At 53.7% G+C, this 17,635-nt stretch overlaps 1 protein-coding gene across 1 annotated transcript in view; it reads left to right on the plus strand.

The window, feature by feature from the left end:
- The first annotated feature begins 106 nt into the window (after positions 1-106).
- Positions 107-17,635, plus strand: part of LOC136940337 (dynein axonemal assembly factor 5-like) — a 25,897-nt gene continuing 8,368 nt past the window's right edge. The window contains 12 exon segments of the mRNA XM_067232441.1: positions 107-644; positions 900-1,084; positions 1,513-1,637; positions 2,013-2,131; positions 5,884-6,116; positions 7,386-7,616; positions 12,345-12,488; positions 14,157-14,241; positions 14,244-14,324; positions 16,148-16,177; positions 16,180-16,230; positions 16,233-16,293. Coding sequence (XP_067088542.1) covers positions 107-644; positions 900-1,084; positions 1,513-1,637; positions 2,013-2,131; positions 5,884-6,116; positions 7,386-7,616; positions 12,345-12,488; positions 14,157-14,241; positions 14,244-14,324; positions 16,148-16,177; positions 16,180-16,230; positions 16,233-16,293 — 1,883 coding nt within the window.

Genomic DNA, 17,635 nt, shown 5'->3' on the forward strand with positions numbered 1-17,635 from the left:
AACCACCTTGGACGAACGAACCAATAAAGCTTTTTGGTTTTGAATACGCTATCGTAAAGACCTTTTGTTTGTCGTACTTCCCTAGGTTGTTATAGCAACCTCAAAGATGGCGGCGATGGCGGCTGGAGATGAACGTGCTGCAGCTGAAGTTTTGAGAACACTTGCCAGACAATTGAACTGTCTGAACGAAGACAGCAAAAACACGAGAAAACGAGCTCTTGAGGCAATCAAAAAAGAAACAATTGATAAAGGGCTTTCAAGCGGCGTGTTACAGGAGGTTTTCCACAGTCTTCTGAAGTCTCTACTGAAATGCCTGTCAGACCCAATGGAGAGATGCAGGGAGACTGCTATTCTCATGATTGGAGAGTTTATTCGTTGTGTACCTCAACCGGAGGTTTCGTTACCGTATCTAATGCCCTGTCTGTCGCAGCGGCTCGGTGGAAAAGAGATCCTGGAGCCAGCAGAAGAACTTCGGCTCGCCATGATGGAAGTGTTGACCCTAACCGTGGAGGTGTGTGGGAAGAAACTAGTTCCATATCTCGACGACATGATTAAGATTCTGCAGAGAACTATTGTCGATCCCTTTCCGGATGTCAAAAAGGAGAGCTGCAAATGCACTGTCAACTTTGCAAAATGTGTACCGGGTAAGTTTAAACCTTGTTAGCTATGTGTTTTGGAACAGAGTTGCCATGGTAGCGCGGCACGCTGTCATCTTTGCTACTTGACCTATTAGTTGTTCGTTCTTTAGCTTCACAATTCAGAAATATTTGTTTTCTTTTCGTATTCCCCATGACTAATTTCGAGATGTCCGGATAATTTAGCAGTGTTAACGCGTTGAATAATTGGTGGTTCGGTACAGAAGCTTCAACAACAATAACAAACGATACCTTTCTCCTCAGAACATTTCCACATGCAGGCAGAAAGCTTGGTCAAGCCTCTGATGCAGAACATCTCTCACCAACACTCCCGGGTAAGAGTGTCAATCGTCCAGGCCACAGGGGCCGTCATCCAGTATGGCAATGGAAAGAACGTGGATGACGTCCTGTCGCACCTTGCTCAGAGGCTGTTTGACGATTCTCCACTGGTGGGTATAGTCATGGTTGAAACATATTTAACGTCTTGCACTTTGGTAAATTGAGAAATAGTTGTTTTTTGTTTTTACCGTCCTGTCTATGAGGACGTAGGGATGTATTTTTATGGTCTAATGTCCTCTATTTTTGTTATGCATCAGAAGGGAACCTTTTTTTGTAGCAGGTTTTATGAGCCAATCTTGGGAGAAAAGTCACAATATTTAGTTTAAAACTTTGGTGCATGACACGAAAACAAAATAATCAATCTACTTCAGTTTACTGCTCTGTCGGAAACGCGATCAATCTTATTATGTGCGGAGAAGAACATATTCACACGACTAGTAGTTTGTAGTAAGTTTAATAGTAACTGATAGCCAACTGCTTCATCTCTTAACACCACCACCTTCACCTCCCCCACCCCTCCTTCCCCTTGTCCCCCCAGGTGAGGAAGGCTGTGACTGAGGTGGTGGGTGACTGGCTGCTCCACCTCCGGGACAGGTACTCCTACTTCCACAAGCTCATCCCCCTCCTGCTGAGCGGCCTCAGCGACGACATCCCGGAGATCAGGTACCAGACCCCCCTGGGGGTTCTCCACCACGCTCACTTCCATCTAGATCTCACATCTCAACTCATCTGGACAGGTGAAAGCATGTGTCCGTCCACACGGCTATGACCTATCCCAATCATGTTAGATCTGTGTGTTTTTTTCTTCTATTTTTTTTTTCATTTCTTTTTTTTTTTTCAATCAAGTCATTGTGTTTGTGTCATCTTGTTTAAAGTTTGATTTGGGATGGTTGCATGACCAGGGTTTAATGAATTAAAAAATGAACCAAAAAAAAGAACATCTCTGTGGTTAAACCAAATATCCCAGAACAATATATTGTTCAATCTGAGTGATCTCGTAACACGGACCGATTTTGAGCGTTATCTCTCTGCCCGAAGGCTGCTGGCTGCAGACTTGTGGAGACAGACTGGCTCCCAGTGGGAGCAGGAGAACCAGGACGACCTGAAGGACAAGATGGACTTCCTCCTGGCCCCCCCCGCCCTCTACCCTGCTGGAGGTGAGTCTCCATGACGACAGACCCCAGGCCGGGGGCTCTTAGACCCTCCATGACGACAGACTCCAGGCCCGGGGCTCTTAGACCCTCCATGACGACAGACTCCAGGCCCGGGGCTCTTAGACCCTCCATGACGACAGACTCCAGGCCCGGGGCTCTTAGACCCTCCATGACGACAGACTCCAGGCCCGGGGCTCTTAGACCCTCCATGACGACAGACTCCAGGCCCGGGGCTCTTAGACCCTCCATGACGACAGACTCCAGGCCCGGGGCTCTTAGACCCTCCATGACGACAGACTCCAGGCCCGGGGCTCTTAGACCCTCCATGACGACAGACTCCAGGCCCGGGGCTCTTAGACCCTCCATGACGACAGACTCCAGGCCCGGGGCTCTTAGACCCTCCATGACGACAGACTCCAGGCCCGGGGCTCTTAGACCCTCCATGACGACAGACTCCAGGCCCGGGGCTCTTAGACCCTCCATGACGACAGACTCCAGGCCCGGGGCTCTTAGACCCTCCATGACGACAGACTCCAGGCCCGGGGCTCTTAGACCCTCCATGACGACAGACTCCAGGCCCGGGGCTCTTAGCACCGAGAACAGTCACATCCAGCACCAGATTTGTATTCAAGCCTCAAGCTGTTCATTTAAAATTCGGGCCTCCAAAGATCGCTCTTGGCAGAAGAACTTTGTGACCTCGTTAGGAGTTTTGCTGTGGTCCAGGACACCCCCCCACTACCACCACCCCTCTCCTCTGATCCAAGTTTCCACTGTGGCTAAGTGGGTCAGAGACAGGGTGAAGGGCAGCTTGTAATGCTAGCTGTCTCTGCCGTCAGCTCTGGGCGGAGGTCAACATGATGACTGACCTCTGAGATCTAGGATCAGGATCCAGGTGCGTCTGTACAGAGTATGGTCTAGGATTAGGTAGTGGTTTATACAGTATGATCTTGGATTAGGTTCTGGTTTATACAGTATGATCTTGGATTAGGTTCTGGTTTATACAGTATGATCTTGGATTAGGTTCTGATTCATACAGTATGATCTTGGATTAAGTTCTGGTTCATACAGTATGATCTTGGATTAGGTTCTGATTCATACAGTATGATCTTGGATTAGGTTCTGGTTCGTACAGTATTATCTTGGATTAGGTTCTGGTTTATACAGTATGATCTTGGATTAGGTTCTGGTTCATACAGTATGATCTTGGATTAGCTTCTGATTCATACAGTATGATCTTGGATTAGGTTCTGGTTCGTACAGTATGATCTTGGATTAGGTTCTGGTTTATACAGTATGATCTTGGATTAGGTTCTGGTTCATACAGTATGATCTTGTATTAGGTAGTGGTTTATACAGTATGATCTTGGATTAGGTTCTGGTTCATACAGTATGATCTTGGATTAGGTTCTGGTTTAAACAGTATGATCTTGGATTAGGTTCTGGTTCATACAGTATGATCTTGGATTAGGTTCTGATTCATACAGTATGATCTTGGATTAGGTTCTGATTCATACAGTATGATCTTGGATTAGGTTCTGATTCATACAGTATGATCCTGGATTAGGTTCTAGTGTGTCTACACACATCATGCATTAGATATGCAGTACATGGAATGTGTTGCTAAAGTCCTGCAATATTGTGATAAAACGTGATAAATTCTTTGAGGAATATGACCCCTCCGTGACCCCTCGTCCTTGGGCTGGAGGTCATTAAGGCTCGTGTGTCAGTCCTGACAGCCGTGCAGGATGTGATGAACGGCTGCAGAGTGTTGACACGCTGGCCCCTAACTGCCTCATTACTATCACAGTTCAAGACTGAGGGGGGGGGGGGGGGGGGGGGGGGGGGCGGGGGGGGGGGGGGCTTTGAGTAATGGCACAGCCTATCGAGGGTAGGGGAGAGGTGTGTACACACACACATACACACTCTCTTTCTCTTTCCTGGTAACTCTCCTGGTAACTCTCCAAGTGCTTATTACTGTCTTTTCCTAGTGGCATTTGTCAACTCGGTTATGTGATGAGGAAGTCGCCTTATCCCCGGGTCAACCTGTCTGTCTGACTGCCTGCCTGTCTGAATGTCTGTCTGACTGCCTGCCTGTCTGAATGTCTGTCTGTCTGAGTGCCTGTCTGCCTGCCTGTTTGAGTGTCTGTCTGCCTGTCTGAGTGCCTGCCTGTCATTTCCATGGCAGTCAGCAGGTGAGTAGCCCCCCCCTTTTCCTTTCAGCACACAGAACAAGAACACAACATTCTCCTTTGAATAGCCTCCCACCAATGAACCAGGGCACCACACTCTGTTGAAACCTGTAGGCTTGTGGATCTTGTGCCAAGAGCTTAATGTCTGAGCGGGGGGTGGGGTAGGTCGGGGGGGTTGTATGGATCGAGTTATTGTCGGATGATGTCACCCCCCCCCCCCCCCATCAGCCTTTACTCCCCACTGATTTTGAAAGGTGTAATTTCCCCTCCTGTGTGTGTGTGTGGGGGGGGGGGGGGGGGGGGGTTATCGCTCAGGTGAAAAATACCATTAGCTCCTTTTATTACTGTGATTAAGAGGGGAGGCCGGGGGGGGCTGGGCTGGGTGTCGCTCGCAGGTGCAGGGTCCGTGGTCTCCTCCAGAACCCTAATGACAGTGTGGCTAGCTCAGGCTGCCGGGAAGGCAGGCGCTGAGATGGGCAGAGTTAAGACCGGGGCCCCGGGGGGCCCCTGGATGTGTTTGGGCCTGAGCACTGGAGCTGCAGGTAGAGGTGTCTCAGGATACAAGGAGTGGGTCAGTGCTAGTTTTAAATTGCATGTTGAACTACATAGCTGAGCTACCTAATTCGCCTCCAGACATCTGTTACACAGACAAGCCACCAAGGCCAGCCAGACCGCCAAATACATTTGCGGAAACAAATATGCGGTTTAGTCGAAAAGGCTGGAATCTGGGGGGGGGGGGGGGGGGGAAGTGATGGAAACGGTTTCTCACCTTGCAAATGAACATTCGTTTCTAAAATGACATCTGGATGCTCCGTCCACTGTAATCTATGTCTGCGTTGGGATGCAAGACAAACACCCTGGATATTTGGTGTCCTTTATAGTTTCTAGTAATATCGGGCCAATATACCCCCCCCTCCCCTCACACAATCTTTCCCTCTCTCTCCATCTGGCGTAGATCCACAACCCTGCTCCCTTCTGGAAAGGTCACTGTTTGTCTGTGAGGGACTCCATAAAGAGACCAACAGACTTGTTATGTCTTGCACACTGTCTGACGGACGCATCCTCCTCTTCCTCTCTTCCTCTCTCATTAGAGGGACAGAGGGCTGGAGGGCTGGAGGGCTGGAGGGCTGGAGGGCTGGAGGGAGGGAGGGAGGGAGGGAGGGAGGGAGGGAGGGAGGGAGGGAGGGAGGGAGGGAGGGAGGGAGGGAGGGAGGGAGGGAGGGAGGGAAAGGGGATGAAGGGAGGCCGTGTGGACAGCTATTTGAGAATGTGTTCCACTTGCTCTGACAAGCCCCCGGACAAGAGGAAATCTCCATCGTAAAGAGATACGCTTCTGGAAAAGGGGATTTTGAGTGGATTCTACTTCGGTGCACAGGGGACAGCTCTAAGCCCTGAAAAAATATGGAGGACAATCCATCTGCCTCGAAAACATTTTTTATAACTTTTTGGGGGTTCAGTGGAAAATTCCTTAAACCTCAAAAGTCTTTGCATCCCCATACAGTTTACTCTAATCTCTTTTCTCTCTCTTTCTTTGTCTCTCCCCCCCTCTCCCCCCCCCCTCCCCAGTGGAGCGTCCCGGGCTGGGCTGCAGGGAGCTGGTGGTGAGGAACCTGTCCCGGGTGCTGCCGGCGTTGGCGCGGGACGTGACGGACTGGCTGGCGTCGACGCGGCTGAAGACGGCCCGCCTGCTGGCCGTGCTGCTGCTGCACGCCGAGGACCACCTGACCCAGCACCTGCAGCCGCTGCTGGCCGCGCTGTACCGCGCCGCCGCCGACCCCGAGGGCGAGGTGGTCACCCACGTGAGTGGGCGCGGGCCGTTCGAGGGGCGGGTTGAGGAACGGGGGGGGGGGGGAGAGTAAGATGAGGGAGAGAGAGAGGTAGAGTTAGGCACAGTAAATGTAGTAAAAGTAAAAGAGAGAAAGGGAGAAAGGGAGAGAGAGAGAGGGAGGGACAGAGGGAGAGGGAAGCAGAGTAAATGAGCGAAAGAGAGAGTTAAGCAGAGTAAATGAGCGAAAGAGAGAGTTAAGCAGAGTAAATGAGTGAAAGAGAGAGAGTTAAGCAGAGTAAATGAGTGAAAGAGAGAGTTAAGCAGAGTAAATGAGTGAAAGAGAGAGTTAAGCAGAGTAAATGAGCGAAAGAGAGAGTTAAGCAGAGTAAATGAGTGAAAGAGAGAGAGTTAAGCAGAGTAAATGAGTGAAAGAGAGAGAGTTAAGCAGAGTAAATGAGTGAAAGAGAGAGAGTTAAGCAGAGTAAATGAGCGAAAGAGAGAGTTAAGCAGAGTAAATGAGTGAAAGAGAGAGAGTTAAGCAGAGTAAATGAGCGAAAGAGAGAGAGTTGGGCAGAGTAAATGAGCGAAAGAGAGAGTTGGGCAGAGTGAGAGAGAGAAACCAGTGTGTAGTGAGAGACAGAGAGAGAGGGAGAGGAATTGGGAGATTGAGAGAGACACAGAGAGAGAGAGCAGCTGTGTAGGGACAGTGAGACCAACAGAGAGAGAGAGAGAGAGCAGCTGCAGCGTGCACCAGCGTCACAAAGCCCCAGTCCCCCAGTCCCAGCCGGGCCCAGGTGTGGGCAGCCGGCCGCTCCGAGAGCCCAGTCCGCAAACAGGCTCCACCCCCAGGAGGCCCTCGCCCGCCGCTATTTCCACTCACCACGTTCCTCCCATTCTCAGGTGGGCGGGTGTGGGGGTGCGTTTGATGTGGTGCCTCGTTGATGCCCAGCCAGCCTGATCTGTCGGGATCACTGCGGAGCAGGATACAGCTGCTGGCCTTACAGTAGACAGGGTCTGGTGTGTGATGTATGGCCTCCCCGGGCCGGCTGGTTCTGGATCAAGGACTGGGGATGCACCTGTTTGCAAAGGAAGCTTCTGGTAGCGGGGACGTTTATCAGCGGCAAGATGATACATGACTTGGAATTATGATTTCTTTTTTCTTTTCTTTTTTCATTTCTTTTTTTTTTTTTACATTCTGTCTTGCTTGCTTTAATCGTTAGTTTTTTAAATATAGTTTTTGTTGTTGTTTTTCTGTCTTTGATTTGTGATCTTTCTCTTTCTTCCTCCTCTGTCTCTACAGAGTCTAGCAGCCGCCAAGCTCCTGGGCACCTTCGTCAGTCCCGAGGTCTTCCTCAAGCTGCTCCTGGCCCACGTGGAGACCCCCTCCTCCTCCTCCTCCTCCTCCCCCTGGACCCCCCTCATGGTGCTGGGGGCCGTCCTGGAGGGATGCTCCGCCCCCCTGCTCAGGCCACACCTCCAGCAGGTGGCTGACACGCTGGCCCAGCCGGACGTGTGCCAGGGCTCCCAGCAGGTGAGACCACACCCTCCTCTGACCTCCAGGGGGGCCAGGTGGGCGGGCAAGTCACTTTGGGTTGCCAGGTTCTGCTTCGCCAACCCCCTCCCTTGACTTGGGGTTGCCAGGTTCTGCCTCGCCAACCCCCTCCCTCGACTTAGGGTTGCCAGGTTCTACCTCGCCAACCCCCTCCCTCGACTTGGGGTTGCCAGGTTCTGCCTCGCCAACCCCCTCCCTCGACTTGGGGTTGCCAGGTTCTGTGAGTCCCTGTGTTTGGCCTGTGAAGTTAGTGGTTTCAGGGCAGTAACCTCTGACAGCAGCTGGATAGTCCCTGCTGACTGTGTTCCATTAGAGACATTTCACCATACATTGGATTAACTCTTATCAAGGCTTTTTGGGAAAGGCGATATTTTAAGGAATTAGTCCTCTGGTAGTTCAGTGGGTTTCACTGTTGAGTAATGCCCCAAAACGCTGACTTAGCAACAACAAAAGTTGGGCATAGGTTGTTATTCATGTCTAACATTTCAAAGTTGATCTTTTTAGAAGAAAAATAGGCCTCTGGCTTGACACGCGAAGAGCTCTCCGTCCTCCCGTAACCCCATGCTGGAGAAAAAAGGCGGTTCAAATAACTCGCCGGCCCTGACAAAATCCCTGATGTCTCTGAGTGGGGAAGATATCCCAGAGACCTAGGCTGTCCGCTTGTTCCAAGTTCATTTCCTCTTGGATATCAAAATAACACCTCTCTCTCTGTCTTTGTCTCTGTCTCTCTCTCCCTCTCTCTCTCTGGTGAGAGGAGGGTGGCCGGCTGCAGTGACTCACCCGTACCCACTGCCCATCTTCCCCCTCTCTCCCGGGGGGCCTGGAGGAATTTCCTCTCTGGGTTAATAATAATAAAAAGTCTGCTAATTTCTCCTGACCTCTCGGCCCAGCTTCCCTGAACACTCTTTAAACAGTACGGGCAGAGCTGACCGAATGTTTTTGATAGATGTTGGGTCTTTAAACCCACTTGTCCACACACGCACACACACATCACTATTCCCATGTACATTTCTCTGCCTCTCTCTCCTTCTCTGGCCCTGGCAGGGAGGGGAAATGGACCCCCCTCGGCCCCTTTCTCTACCCCCCACCCCCCGGCAATGTTGTCGGACGGACTGGGTCCCACGCTTCCTCGCAGATGGAGACAGACCTCTGCTCTCTCTTTGTCTGTCTCTCTCTCATTCCCTCGCTCTCTCTCTCCTCCTTCACTGTCCTCTATCCTCTCTCTCTCTGTTTCCCTCCCTCTCTCTCTCCTCTTTCACTGTCCTCTCGCCATCGCTCCCCTCTCGCTCTCCTCTCTTCGTCTCTCTACCTCCCCGCTCTCTCCCTCTGTTGTCTCTCCTCCCGTCTTAGCAGAGCCATTAAATTGTCCTCTCCGGAGCACCTGCAGAGTTCTGGGAGCAGGGAGAGACCATGACCAGGTCACCCCCGAGCTGTAAATAACCCTGAGCTGCACCTGCATCCCGCTCACACACACACTCTCACACCCACACTCTCACACACACACTGTCACACACACACTCTCACACACACACTCTCACACACACACTCTCACACACACTCTCACACACACTCTCACACACACACTGTCACACACACACACACACTCTCACACACAAACACTCACACACGCTCTCACACACACACGCACATACATAGCACACTCATACTCACACACATACACCCAGTTTGACATGCTTGTGAACCCACACCGGTAAAACCACATACTTTAACTTTATTTCTATATTACTCACTTTCTCTCTCCCCCACACACAACCAGACACTCGCCCCATTCAGAGCCAGCGCTAGCCACAGACCATGACTTAACAACTTGTTTTGATGCCCTTCTGATAGTATTTAGACATGCCGTCAGAGAGGAGGGGGGTGGGGGGATAACTGGAGAGGGAGGGGGAGAGATTGAAGGAGAGGGGGAGTGGGAAGGAGAGAGGGGTGGGGGGAGAGAGAGGGGGAGAGAGAAGGAGGGATGAAGGAAGAAAGGGGAGAGAGAGGGAGTGGGAAGGAGAGAGGGGTGGGGGGAGAGAGAGAAGGAGAAAGAGAGGAAGGAGGAAAGAGAGAGGGAAGAGAGAGGGAGCTGCCCACCAGCTGGCCAGCAGAGAAACACAGCACGGTGCCGAAGGACTTGAGGGTCCGGGGGTTTGGGCAAAACAGCCTTTCTAAGTTGCGGGCCTCAGACTGCGTGCGTTTTGAACAGCAGCCTCAGTGCTTTCACAACAGCGTCCTCTTTTGAGCCCAGCCAACATCAGAGGCCCCGTTCTCTCGTGCGCTCGGTGCGAGGGGAAAGAGGTCGGACTGGCACACCGAAAAACAACGACTCCTGAGCCATGGAGGAATGAATATAAATCATGTCAAAGCTCGGGGGGGGAAGTGATGGTCTGGAGAGGGGCAGCGAAGCCGCTGTGCTCTCACTGATCATGCAGAGGAGAACCAAACGCGGAACATGCTAGAAAAGAAGCGGTGTGTGTGTGTGTGTTTGTACACAAACTGCCACAGTTTGTTTAGAAATCCGTCTCAAATTCCCAAATTGCGTTTCCCCTCTGGAGTGGAGAGGGCCCCACTACAGCAAACACACTCATAGTTAACAAACACACACACATCCCAACTGAGGAAGTTGGGTCGCGTGTTGCCATGGCGACGGGCGTGTAGAGGGGCTTACGCAGACAGGCAGGCACTAAGAAGATGGAGAGAGAGGGAAAGAGGGAAAGAGGGAGGGAGAGAGAGAGAGAGAGGGAGGGAGGGGAGGGAGGGAGGGAGGGAGGGAGGGAGGGAGGGGAGGGAGGGAGGGGAGGGAGGGAGGGAGGGAGGGAGGGAGGGAGGGAGGGAGGGAGGGAGGCTTGAGAAGATCAGAAGACATATTTACTGCCATCCACTTCACAGAGAACTCTGTCAGGCAGTGTAAAAACGGCTGATCTCTGGCCGTGAACAGAGGAGGGGTGTGATGTCTTCCTATCAACTTGTCGTGGGCAAACGTCCGCCTCTTGAGAATAGAGGGAGACATGAGGGAGACATGAGGAAGAGAGGGAGACATGAGGAACAGAGGGAGACATGAGGAAGACATGAGGAAGGGAGGGAGACATGAGGAAGGGAGGGAGACATGAGGAAGAGAGGGAGACATGAGGAAGACAGGGAGACATGAGGAAGAGAGGGAGACATGAGGGAGACATGAGGGAGATGGGGGGGGAGATGAAGGAGAGGGAGATGGGGGGGGGGGGAGATGAAGGAGAGGGAGATGGGGGGGGGGAGTGTAGAAGAGAAGTGAGAGTTAAGAGGAGTGGAGAAGAAAGGGAGGGCGAGGAAGGGCTGGGGCTTATGTGACAAGCAGCCTCACCTGTGAACACACACCCCCGGGTCATTGGCCCCCCCTGTGCGTGCGTGTGGGTGGGTGTTTGCCCGTTGCCCATGGCAACACCAACACCTGTCAGGAGAAGGAGGGAGGCCCCTATTGGATAGGAACTCCCAGCTCACTAGCATGTCAGCAGAGAGCATCCGTGTGTGTTATTAGTGTGACAGCAGTGCGCACACACACACACACTCTCCCCCGGAGCGTGCGGCAGCCAGAGAACCAGGTGTAGCTGGAGCAGGTTCCAGGTGTGTGTGAACACACGCACCATCATTACACGGCTGTGTAACTTTTTCCGTTCCCGTAACTCCTAGACCGTGCGGTTTGTGTCGCTGCCCAAGTGTCTGGTGTCTCTCCTCGATGTCTGCCAGCTTCTGGTCTCACCTCTCTGTCTCTCTCTGTCTCTCTCTCTCTGTCTACACCCTTGGAGAGCTCCTGCTGTGTCATAGGGAAGTCCTGTGCCCCAACACACACACACACACACGCACCTCCTCCTTGCGGGCCGCCCACCACCGTCTCCCAACAGTAACGCTGATGACAGGGAGGATGTGTCTGGGCAGCTCCTGTCGTGAGCGTGCTCAGTGGAGCTGTCACAGTCTAGCTCCAACTGGGGAAGTGGGTGGCGTGTGAGGGAGAGAGTGACCCCCCCCCCCCCCCACCCGACCGCCTGCGAGACAAACACATTTCCTCATTCCTACGACCTTCCTCCTCCTCTCTTCTCCTCTCTTCTTCCTCCTCCTGTCTTCCTCATCCTCCTCTCTCCTCCTCCTCTCCTCTCTACATCCTGTGGGAGCTGCCTAGAGAAGAGGTGCGGCTCCCCCAGTGGCTACTGCAGGGACTGACAGTGTGTGTGTGTGTGCATGCACATGTGTGCACGGTCATGTCTCGTGTGCACATGCATGCGTCCGCGTTGGTGAAAATTGCGTGGGCTGCCACTTACGCTCTTAAGTGAACACCTGAGGGACACCCCTCCCCCCCCCCCCTCTACTATGACGGGGCCACAGGAAGGCAGGCCAGGCTTTCAGAGCCGGGGGGGGGGGGGGGGTCCTGTGTCTTTGGTGTGGACAGGCTGTCAACCATGGGGAGTTGGACTGAGAGGTGTGTGGGGGGGGGGATGGAGGGGGGGGGATGAGGGAGGGAGAAGGTGGGAGGGAGGGAGAAACAGAGGTCCCAGGACAGCGTCGAGGAAGGTCACGTTCCGCAGGTGACGGCAACCGCGTACAGGCTCTTCTCTCCCCTCCGTATCTCTCTCCGCCTCTCACCTCTCCGCGTCTCCATTTTCTTCTCTCGCTCCCCCCCCCCCATCTCCATTCTCTTCGTCGCGCCTCACCTCCTCTCTCCGCCCTCCCCAGGGGGTGTATCTGGAGCAGCTGGTGGTGTGGTGTGACGTGCTGCTGACTCTGTGTGGGCCCGACTGTTCCTCCGTCAGCCTGCAGCTCCTGCAGGTGCTGCTGTCGGTCCAGAGTCTGTCCCTGGAGCCCGGCCTGGCTGACAAGGTGAGAGTCTTTCTCTGTCTCTGTCCGAGTGGGGAAAATACCACAGAGGCCTAGGCTGTCCGCTTGTCCCGAGTTCATTTCCTCTTGGATATCAAAATAACACCTCTCTCTCTGGCTCTCGCTCTCTGTTCCTCTCGCTCTCTGTCTCTTTCTCTGTCTGTGGTCTCTCTTGCTCTCTCTCTCTCTCCCCTTCTGTTTTCCACTCTCTCCCCCTCTCCTCCTCCCCCCCCCCCCCCCCCCCACCCCCCCTCTCTCTCTGTCTCTCTCTCATCCTGGGGCAGGTGAGTGTGTTGTGGGAAGCGGTCATGTGAGGAAGGCCGTCTCAGTGCCAGGGCCAAACGCCGGCACACAGAGCAGAGGGGAACTACCCGCTTAGACAGGGGAGCCCAAACGGCACCTTTTGGAGAGAGGAGCTCTTAAAGCCCAGCCGGAGAGGGGGAGGGGGGTTAGAGAGAGAGAGAGGGGAGGTAGAGAGAGGGGGGAGGTAGGGAGAGAGGTGAGGGGGGGGGTGCACTGTCGAGGCAGGCGTGCGGGCGTACGTCCGTACCGTCGTCACGCCGTCGGAGAACCGCCTCGCGGTCGACCTTAAATAACCGCTTGACACGGACGAGGAGATGGTTTGGAATGAGGGAGGGAGATGGTTTGGAATGAGGGGGACAGGGAGGGAAAGAGAGATTGGTTTTGTATGGAAGGAGAGAAAGAGAGATTGGTTTGTATTGAGGGTGAGAAAGAGAGATTGGTTTGGAATGAGGGGGACAGGGAGCTGACTGGTGACCGAACCACTGTCACTGTCTGTCCTTTATGTCTGCCAACTTTCTGGGAGGGAGGGAGGAGGGGGAGGGAGGGAGGGAGGGAGGGAGGGAGGGAGGGAGGGAGGAGGGAGGGAGGGAGGGAGGGGAGGGTGAGAACAGCCTGGGGCGTTCCCGGACGTGGGTTCGTGTCCCACGAGGGAGACCGGCCGCGGCGTTCCACCGGAATGAAACACCCCTCGTGTCCATGGCGCCCAGTCACCCATGTCTCTGATTGGCTGTCTTTGAGGGAGAAGGGGGGGGTCACTGGGACAAGGACTTGGAGCTTCAGACAGATTGTCTGTGTGTGTGTGTGTGTGTGTGTGTGTGTGTGTGTGTGTGTCAGTGGGGGTTGGTGGGTCCCGACCCCCAAGGGGGGACACAATAAATGCCCCCCCAGGTCACTTCCTCTCTCCCCAGTCCTTTTTAGTTTTGTCTCTCTGACCCTCTATCTTCCTCTCTCTCTCCACCCCCCCCCCCCCCCCGCCCCCTTTCTTTCTCTCCTCTCTCCCCCTCTCATCTCTCTGTCTCTCTCACCTCTCTCATCTGTCAGAGTCTCTGTTTGTTTTTGGAAGGGTTTAGAGTGAGGTCTTGTGATGTCCAGCATTGTGTTACTATGTGTGTCTGTTTTTGGGTTCCACGGCGGCTAACGGCTCTTTTCCGTAGGTGACCGAATTCCTCAGATTCCCATAATTCCCCGAGCCATAAATGTCCCACTCACATCCTGTGTTGTGATGATCACTGTTGTCGTTTTAATAACTCTAACCCTGTCTGCCCTCTCTCCCTCCCTCCCTTCCTCCAATCCTCTCTCTCTCCCCTCCCTCCCCCTCCCTCCCCTCTCTGTCCTCTCCCTCCCCTCCCTCCCTCCTCCTGCCCCCAGGCCCAGCAGAGTGTGAGGTGTGTGTGTGGAGCGCTGGGCCTGGCCTCCGTACCGGAGCTGTACCGGCAGCACATGCCCCAGCTGCTGAGGGGCTGTCGGCCTCCCAGAGGGACTGGACCAGCCTCTCGCCTCAGAGGCTGCAGCTGCAGCTACTGGCCACACAGTCAGGTGAGGGGACAGACAGACAGACAGACAGGCAGGCAGGCAGGCAGGCAGACAGTTCTATATATGTTTCCCTGTGAGTTATGTGGAGAGTAGAGACCTGTCTTGGCACTCGAGGCCCTTCAAACTGAGGCAGCCACAAAGCTTCCATATATCCCCTAAACCCCTTCCCATGTCTCCCTCTGTCTCCCGGCTTGTGCACGCACGCACACACACACACACACACACACAGTCTGGCTGTCATTAGGCCCAGTTAGCTCGGTGATTTGGGTAAATCCACCCTTGAACATCACTTTCGTGTTGAAACACCTCCTCCCTCCCTCGCTTCCCCCCCCCCCCCCAGAGAGGGGGAGGGTTAGGTGGGCGGAAAGCGGACAGGTCTAATTGAGTAGGAGAGGCCTGAGGCAGCACTAGCTGCCCCCCCCCAGCCCTATAGCTGACTGCTCCACTCTAGCTACACACCCAGGTCATCATGTCAAACACCCCCCAAACACCAAAGCACCAAACACCAAAGAGCCCTGGTCTTGGACCTCCCTTGCATCAAGGCTACTTTGAACTTCGACTTCCTGTGTGTGTGTGTGTGTGTGTGTGTGTGTGTGTGTGTGTGTGGTCCGCACCGGGTCAGTGCCAGACGCCACCCTCTGTCCCGTTGGCGAGGCCAGACACTGGTGCAGTGTGGGACGGCGAGCGAGAGAATGGGGGTGTGGCTCTGTTTGGGGTGGACGTTGATATTTGAGTGGAACGATCACTTCCTGTTTAACCCGCTATTGTTAGCTGTAGCTGTTGGGGTGAGATGTTTCCTTTATTGCTAATTATGCTAGTTTTAGATTTAAGTTTCACATAAACCATGCCCTCACGCATCCTTCTGGCCACTGTGTGCGTGTGTGTGTGTGTAGTGGGCAGGCCTGTGCGTGTGAGTTCTCTCATTGTCCTTTAATCTGACACCCTCTACCCCTTACAAAAATAAAACCTTGCTCATTCTCTGCTCACAACACACCCTGCGCGCACGTGTGTGTGCGCGTGTGCGAGCCGCCCACACAGCCGAGCTGTCCAGTGTGTCAGCGTATCACCCGGCTGGTCTCTCTCTCACATCCTCTTGCGGTCAGTCTGAGAGACACCAGACCCCGAGACGTCGTCGCTAACCCTCCCCAGGTTTCTACCACACGCCCTGCATTCACGTGTCCCTTGCCCCGCGACACCCTATCCCTCCTCTCCTCTCTCTCTGCTGTTGGGTTAGGTCTCTCTGACTTGTCTCTCTCTCTCTCTCTCTTTGACTTGTCATTCTCTTTCTTTCTCTGTGTCAACTTTGCCCTCATCTCTTGCTCTATCTGGCTGGTTTCTCCCTCTCCCTCTCTCTCTCTCTCTCTCTCTCTCTCTCGGTCTTTGTCTTTGTGCCTCTCTTTCTCTATTTAACCATCTCTCCATCTTGCGCCTCTCTCTCTCTCTCCCTCCCTGTCTTTCCCCATGAGTCCAGTCATTCAGTTCCACTGGTCCCAGTCCCAGAGGCAGTTCAGGATATCCTCTGTCTCCAGACCAGTCTGCAACACAGCCCGCAATAACACACACACACACACTCGCAGACGTGCACAAAGCTCTATAAATGGTACATACTCTTACAGACAGGGTGTGTGTGTGTGTGTGTGTGTGAATACTTTCCTTCTGAATTTCCCATGCAGGCTCCTAACACACACACTCCAGACGTTTTTTTTATGGTTTGTTTTCCTTTTCATTTTAGTGTGTCAACTGTCGGGGTATTCCTTAGGGTTAGTTTGGGGTTAGATGACATATTGCTTGGTCAGTTACACAACTTTCTGTGTGTGTGGTCCCAGGTCCAGTCATAGGAGAGTTCCTGCCCCTGCTAAGCCGCTGCTGCAGATCCTGGTCCACCCTGACAGAGACCCAGAGATGAGACTGCACTCTTCACCATGCTGTCCAAGCTGCTGCTGGACGCCACCAACACACTGGACTCCCAGGGGTGAGACAGACACTCACTCACACACACACACACACACACACACACACACACACTCACACACAGACACACACATGTTATACTGACAGGAGTCTGAAAACAAGATATACCTTTTTTGAAAGTTTTAAAGGGGAATACATGCAAATATACATTTACACACAAAAGCCAAGACAGGACTGGCTACATCACCAAGAATTACTTTCCACACCCTCATTAGCTTGGGGGTATAATGCTGTACTCAACGTCTTTTAATTCACATTTGTTGACATATCTCCCCAAAGGACACCGCACCTACACTACCCTGCAAGCTAGCACCTCCCCAGACTTAGCTTGGCCATTAGCGCTAGCTTAACTCATGTTTTCCTTTCCCACCCCTCATTGACCCCAAAATTAGCATGCTAGTAGCTAGGGACCCTCATCAGCAGTTGAGTATAGCTAAGTCTAACCTAGCTATCTAGCGCCACGACAGTGATGTCAGGTGTTTTTGTAATGGCGGCCGCCTCAGGTTCTGTGTCCTCTGTGGAGCTAATTAGTTATGCTAACGGTCAGAATACTGTATTTCTACAGTCTGAGGTACTTGAGGGAGCGTATCCCCATTTCTCTCACCTTCACCACCCGTCTCTGTGAGTGAGCCCAGGGGAGAGAGTGTAAGGGTTGGGAGGTATCGGGTAGACCCCGCAGCGCTAGCTAGCCTAGCTGTACGCTAATCCACCACCACAGGCATCTGGTCGATCTAGTCTGGGACATACCAACGTGGAAGTCCGTGGAGGGGCTGGGGGAGGGCATACCAACACGCATTGGTTTGGGGGACGGGGTGGTGGAGAGGTGGTACTTTTTTACCAGTCTGTCCTCGGTGAATTAGTACTGTCATGCTCAATCCACACACAACACACTCCTGAGCACAGTCTCTCAACAGTGGGATTGAAGGGGGGGGAGGTTTCCAGAGAACAGTTCCCTATTGCGATGTCTCCATCTCCCCTCCTTCCCCCCAGCCTAACCCCCAGGGCCGGGGGCCCTCAGACCCCTCCTTCCCCCCAGCCTAACCCCCAGGGCCGGGGCCCTCAGACCCCCCCCCCCTCCCCAGGGACATGGGGCTCTAATCTGGGGGAATGGCGTCAAACCCGGGGCCCTGGCTTCCCCTGGGCCCCGCCGGTCACAGCAGTTGTCCTCATCACTCAGCGTGGCGAGGGGGAGGGAGGGCCCCGTCACCTCCCCCCCCTCACGTGTCCTCGCCGTGACGACCGGCTGTGCCGCGCGTGTCACCGCGGTCGGAGGGGTGCCCTCGGGGGGTCGCGTCGGGGTCGACCCAGGCGTGTTGGACGACAGAGACAAAGCAGCTAACGGA

Source organism: Osmerus mordax, chromosome 3 (genome assembly GCF_038355195.1).
Source record: "Osmerus mordax isolate fOsmMor3 chromosome 3, fOsmMor3.pri, whole genome shotgun sequence".
In the NCBI taxonomy this organism is placed as follows: Eukaryota; Metazoa; Chordata; class Actinopteri; order Osmeriformes; family Osmeridae; genus Osmerus; species Osmerus mordax.